Here is a 6,635-nt window from a genome sequence, read left to right as displayed (position 1 = left end):
CCAAGGAGTACATTCTGAGGCCCAGGATTGAGCCCTGTAGGCAAAGTAGATAGAGGAACATCCAATGCTGAGGGGGTCAGTCAAGGACTTTACCCAACAGCATCAAAATGAAGCTGCACCCAAGCATGTAGAGCAATAAGGACTTTTTCACATGAAAAAATGTTCTGTGGGCTTCCTGCTCAGCCAGAGCAGGGAACTCTGAGTAATTAGGTTTTGGAGGCGCTGTGAGCCGCAGTTGGGCACCACAAGGAAGACCCCAAGGGAGGAGTCGGTGCTGATCCACCTCTTTAAATCTGGCCCCGAGCGACTTGCATGGGTCGGACAGGTGTTAAGAGGCAAGGCCAGAAATAGAAAACCGATTCCCGCTCCTGGCCTTTCGTTTGAAGGCTTGGATGGGTTCCCAGACAACTGCCAGCCCCATGAAGGTACAAATTACTCGGAAGGGTGCAAAAGGGTAATGGACCGGGGTCAAAAGCCACCGCTGGCTTGCAGGCCCTGAGCAGGCAACGTCGGCCACAGTGAACGTGGGGTTCAGCCTTGATGGAGAGTACACGAACAGCTCCTCCTCTCCTCTGAGCTGGGTTTCTCTGTGCTGGTTTGCTCCCCACCTGCCTGACAGCAGAAGCAGGCAGATTTATTTCCTCCGAGGAAGGCAGGCTTGCATCGCCGGAGCACTCTGCTGCCTGGCGGGCAGCTCCCCACCAGCCCCAGTGCCGTCCGCGGGGTCTGAGCGCTGCTGAAAAATGGGCTGGGGAAGGCTGATTTTGTGCTGTTACCCAGGGAAATGACAAACAGCAGCCAGCAGCTGGCTTCTAAAGGCAGTCTTCAGAGTGATAATCGATCGCCGGGGCTGCACAGCTCGGGTAGGGGCACGCACCCTGCCCCTCAGGGAGCCCTGCCCAGCACAACGCGATGGCAGCGGCCGTACCGCACGTCGGGCACGGCAGCGCTGATCCGCAGAGCTTCGTTTCCCTGCCCCGCAACGTGATGTCATTGCTGCCTGTGCCTGGACCCAGGCATTTTAAAGCTTAAGTATTTATTGCTGCTGCTGCTGAGAAGCTGGGGGTGGCCCTGGTTCCTCCAGCGTGCCGCAGTCCTGCTGGAAACCCAGCTGCTTTCGCTTCCTTCCAGCGCCTCTCTGCTGTGGGGAGGCATTTTCATGCCATGGGCTCGCTAGCACCCGATCCTCAAAATCGGCTTGCGACAGCTACCGTCCTTGGCACAGACAGCAAAGCTCGCAGGCTTCCTCTTCTGTTTGAAACTGGTCCCCAGAGGCTTAATTTGCAGACAGTAATGGGATTCCATCTTCCTGTGCTTGACAGAAGGTGCCTCTGCGAGCAGCCTTGGTTCACCTTTCAAGAAGCTGACCTCTTTTTCTTGAACAGCATCCCAGTTTTGGTATGTGGGCTGTGACAAATGTTTCAGGGAAGGATTACAGGGTTAATTAACACATTAATATTTAATCCTGCTTCCTTGCTTTCACGTCCCGGGCCAAAATTTCTGCCCCCGGACCCAAATCTACGGCAGCCATAAGTATCACTTTCGACTAGGAACCTGAAATTTCCATGTTATTACTCTCACTCTTTTCTTCTGCGTGAAACCCCGGCCTCCTTCCTTCAGCTGTCCTCCCTACAGTCAAATTGTTTGTATGGGAATTGTCTTCTCTTGGCGCCAGCCACGAGATCAACCCTCATTTCCCGTCGGTACCGCGTCCTCCTCTGCTAGGCTCTCCTCTGCTGAGGAGGCACGATGTCTTCACGCCTGTTATCTTCACATTTCTTCTTCTCAGCTCCACAGAAGTGGAGGGAGGTGAGGAGGAGACATGACAGGAACCCCAAGGGCATGGAAGAGCATGGGGATGGGCACACTTTTTGTCAAGACAGGGGTTGTGGCCTTCAGCTGGCTTGACCCAACTCAGCTCCAGCACAGCATCAGGAGGGTGGGAGATGGGATTGCAGCAGGGGCAGGCCCACCCGTTACGGCTTTAACACCGGTATGAGCAGCAGAACAAGAGGCTGGCACAGGTTTTTCCATGGGATGGTTCCTTGGTACCTACAGCTTGTGCAACCAGCTTGAAGCCCGCCCCATCCCATTCCACCACCCTCAATTACTGAGCTAGGAAGGCCTGACACCCGTACACCGACACATCTGTGGTGTTGTCGCCCCTCGCAGAGCCGTGTGTGCGCAGGCACTGCTGCCACATGTTCTGCTGCTCTCCTGCCACCTCCTGCAGCCTGGCCATGCCTTTGGGTTCGCCACCCAGCCAGCAGCACGGCTCCCTCCAGCAAACCAGGCTGCTGGTTACGGAGTTAAAACACCGAGGAGCGGGTGAGATCAAGCACAACTCCTAGCCCAAGGGATGTCTGGGTGCTGTGGGAGCTCCCTGCAGCAGCACCCGAACTGGCAGCTGCTCCCCAGCCAGCCTCATGAGGTTTGGGGTGCTCATTCCGGAGCACTCATTGTAGAATCACAGAATCACTAAGGTTAGAAAAGCCCTCCAAGATCACCTGGTCCAACCACCCCCCTACCACCAATGTCACCCACTAAACCATGTCCCCAGCCACCACGTCCAACCTCTCCTTGAACACCCCCAGGGACGGGGACTCCACCACCTCCCTGGGCAACCCGTCCCAGTGCCTGACTGAAAAGTCTTTTCTGAGCAGAAATGTCTCCTCATTTCCAACCTGAACCTCCCCAGGCACAGCTTGAGGCCATTCCCTCTGGTCCTATCACTGGTTACCTGTGAGAAGAGGCCAACCCCCAGCTCCCCACACCTTCCTTTCAGGTAGCTGTAGAGAGCAAGAAGGTCTCCGTTGAGCCTCCTTTTTATTTTATTTTATTTTATTTTATTTTATTTTATTTTATTTTATTTTATTTTATTTTATTTTATTATTTTTTTCTCCCATTTTTGAGGTTTAATTTCTTGTTTTTACAAAATCAAAGTATAGTGGCATGTAACAGGAGGCGGCCGTGGGCAACCACATCTCCAGGGTGGCATCCACCCCTGCCTGTGCTGGCGGGACAAGAAGATCTTCAGGTTTCCTTCCAACCTGAGTCTTTCTGTGGTTCTACAGTACGTTTTACTGTTAGAAAACCCTTTATCCTAGCGGGTTACCCTACCGACCCGTGCAATAAGAGCCAGCTCAGCGGGTGACACGGGTGGCAGGGAGCACGGCTGCATAAAGAACCTCAAGAAGAGCAACCAGGCGTTGGAACCGGCTGCACCGGGGGATGGTGGAGATGGTGGAGCCCCTGTTCCTGGCGTAAAATCGCTCGGTGACACGATTTGAGACACGATTTAGCAGCACCAAGCCCGGATCGCGATGCACAGCACCCTGCACCGCGAGCTCCGGGCGCGCCCCGCCGGCGCCGCAGCGCCCCCCGCGCCCGGCAGCTTTATGAATGGGCGCAGCGGAAGCCCCGCCCCCCCGGACGTGACGCCCAGCCAATGGGGGCGCGGGGCTGCGTGGCTGGGTGAGGTCAGCGCGGCGGGGCCGGGGCCGGGGCCGGGCCGGGGGCGGCGGCGGCGGCGGCGGCGGCGGCAGCGGGCGGGGGGGGGGCGGCGGCGGCGGCGGCGGAGCCGGGAGGGGGGCGCGGGGGGACGAGGGCGAGGAAGAGGAGGAGGAGGAAGAAGAGAAGGGAGGAGGAGGAGGAGGAGGAGCAGGGGGCTGCCGCCGGTCCCCGCCGCCGTTCCGCGGAGGGCAGCTCGGGGCGATGCAGGGCTTCGTCAGGCTGTGAGCGCCCCGCCGCCGGCAGCCCGAGCAGCAGCAGCAGTGGGAGCAGCAGCAGCAGCAGGAGGAGGAGGAGGAGGAGGAGGAGGAGGAAGGGGAGGGAGCGTGGCGGAGCGCCGCGCCGCGAAGGCGGGAGCGGGGCTGCCCCGGTGCCCGCCCCGCGCGGGGGGCCGGCCCCTGAGTGCATGCGGGGCGCCCCGCCGGGCCGCCGCCGGCCCGCTGCCGCCCGCCGCTGAGAGCCCGGCGGCGAGCAAGTCCCGGGCGGGCGGTCGCCCACATGCGCGGCCCCAGCCCGCGGCTTGGGGAACGGCGCCGAGCGGAGGCGGGCGAGGGGAGCTGGAAGCGGCCGGCAACGACGGCAGCGAGAAGATGGCGGAGCGGTGGAGGAGCTGAGAGCGGCGCCCGGAGCAGTGGGGCCGCCCCCGCAGCCTTCCTCCGCAGCCCCCCGGACCCCCCGGCGGCCACATGCAGGCCAAAAAACGCTACTTGACGCTGCTCTCCGCCGCCACCTGTCTCGCCCTGCTGCTCTACCTCGGAGGCGTGCAGCTGCGGGCAGCCCGCGCCCCGCCGCCCGCCGGCCGGCATGGGGCTGCCCCGCGGCCCGGCAGCGAGCAGCGGCCCTGGCCCCGCTTCCCCGACGCCCTCCGCTCCTTCGGCGAGCCGGAGGGGGCCGGGGGGGGCGGCGGGGCCGGCCGGGTGTCGCCCCGGCAGCGGCGGGACGGCAGCGCCGGGCTGTACCGCGGGCGGCGGTGCCGCATGGAGTCCTGCTTCGACTTCGCCCTTTGCCAGAAAAACGGCTTCAAGGTCTACGTGTACCCGCAGCAGAAAGGGGAGAAGATCGCCGAGAGCTACCAGAACGTGCTGGCGGCCATCGAGGGCTCCCGCTTCTACACCTCCGACCCCAGCCAGGCGTGTCTCTTCGTCCTCAGCCTGGACACGCTGGACCGGGACCAGCTCTCCCCGCAGTACGTGCACAACCTCCGCTCCAAAGTGCAGAGCCTCCACTTGTGGAACAATGGTCGCAATCACTTGATTTTTAATTTATATTCCGGCACCTGGCCCGACTACACCGAGGACGTGGGCTTCGACATCGGCCAGGCCATGCTGGCCAAAGCCAGCATCAGTACTGAAAACTTCAGACCCAATTTTGATGTTTCTATTCCGCTCTTTTCTAAGGATCATCCTAGGACAGGAGGGGAGAAGGGATTTTTGCGGTTTAACACCATCCCTCCTCTCAGGAAGTACATGTTGGTATTCAAGGGGAAAAGGTACCTGACAGGGATAGGGTCAGACACCAGGAATGCCTTATATCACGTCCATAACGGGGAGGATGTTGTCCTCTTGACCACCTGCAAGCATGGCAAAGACTGGCAAAAGCACAAGGATTCGCGCTGCGATAAAGACAACACCGAATACGAAAAGTAAGTCAGCGCGCGGCTCCGGGGCCACGGCACCGGTGGCAGCCCTCGGGACAGGGAAGAGGCTCCGTGTACCCCTCTGGCTGGCCCCGAGCGATGCTTTGGGTCGGGGAGCAGGGAGGGAGGCGGTGGAAGGGGCCACGGGGGACGTGGCTGTGGCTCGCATCGCCTGGGGACCGGCGGAGCGCTGGTGCCCTCGGCTCGGCGGGCGAGGATGCTGCTGGAGGATGCTCGAGCACCTCAGGCTATCCTGCATCCCCGTCCTGCCTCTCTGGGTAAATGCTGTGCCCGAGACAAAGTTTGAGGAGGGCTGGAGTTGGTGATAGCGGTGGTTGGGATGGTGTCCGAAAGCACTGCCTGCTGCCCGGGTGGTTTACCCGAGGCAGCAGCTTGCCTCGCGGGCTGGTTTCCCCTTGGCTCGAGCTGATAAAACATCAGAAGAACAAGGAGGAAAAAGAAACGCTCTCTGTGTGAATGCCTCGCGTTGGAGTTCCTGATTTTTGTGTGTGAGGGAACACGTCCGTGGTGTGAGCACAGCTCGCGTTTCCCTTAACGCTCCTGGCTTCCCCCGATACTTATTATTTGTATTTGCTGGCGCCGTCAGGTTGCTGCGCTGTTACCTTCCCGGCGCGCTTCTCAGGTCTGTACAAAGAGCTGCCGGGCAAATCGCTTCCTGGGAATTACCTCCGGAGCTGCGCTGCTGATGAAGCTGTTTGCAGCCCGTTGAAATGCTGACCACCACTGCATCTCCTGCAGGGTGGACGTACGCGAAGTTTTTAGCATGGGAATGTGCCCTGTGGAGCCAGGCGCTGAGTTAAAACAGAGCAGCCTCGCGCCGTGGAAGCTGCCGAGGGCTAGAGGAAGGGGTTTGCAGCGCATAGGGAACGTGGGTGGGAAAATACTCCTGGGGAGGAGCGGTGGAGAAACCACGGTGCCATTAACGCTGATCAGAATTTGCAGTTGGCTGCCTGGTTCCCCACCGAAAGTAGCCACGGGGCTTTGAGAGGGATCGGCCAGGTTAGCACCAAAACACCAGGAGGGCTGCGTGTTCCTGGGTGAACTTGGTTCGCCTTCCCGTTCCTGTAAATTCCCCCTAAAGGGGGAGAAGTCGGCAATGCAAATACTTTGTACGCTTTTCATGCCATTCACTTTCGGGAAACTGGTGATGGAGTGATGAAATGGTGCAAAAAAAATCCAGCGGAGGTACCAAATGATGAGAAATCCAGCAGAGGTGCTAAGCTAAACTCACACTGCTGCTGGTGACCTGGGAGTCCCTTTGGCTGTCCTGTAGGGCACGGTTATAGGGACCCAGGCTGTGGCGGAGAAGAAGGCAGACCTGGCACATTTCTCCAGGTCATGCTGTTGTCTGACAGGGCTTGGAGTAATTTGAGCTAGTTTAAAGATCTGAAAAGTCTTGATTATTTGTTCTGTTGTGCAGAACGTGTGTTGTCAAGTTGTCATAAAGCAAACACCAGCCGGTTGCTTG

At 59.4% G+C, this 6,635-nt stretch overlaps 1 protein-coding gene across 1 annotated transcript in view; it reads left to right on the top strand.

Moving 5' to 3' along the window:
* Window positions 1–3,676: 3,676 nt before the first annotated feature.
* The window catches only part of EXT1 (exostosin glycosyltransferase 1), a 163,792-nt gene continuing 160,833 nt past the window's right edge, over window positions 3,677–6,635 (top strand). Inside the window, exon 1 of the mRNA XM_082753389.1 lies at window positions 3,677–5,152. Within this exon, the coding sequence (XP_082609515.1) occupies window positions 4,197–5,152 (956 nt within the window). The 5' untranslated portion in view covers window positions 3,677–4,196. The remainder of the gene's footprint in view (window positions 5,153–6,635) is intronic.

This window comes from Aythya marila (assembly GCF_965140915.1).
Source record: "Aythya marila genome assembly, chromosome: 2".
In the NCBI taxonomy this organism is placed as follows: Eukaryota; Metazoa; Chordata; class Aves; order Anseriformes; family Anatidae; genus Aythya; species Aythya marila.
Note: the sequence above shows the minus strand (reverse complement) of the source record. Positions and strands in the feature narration are given on the sequence as shown.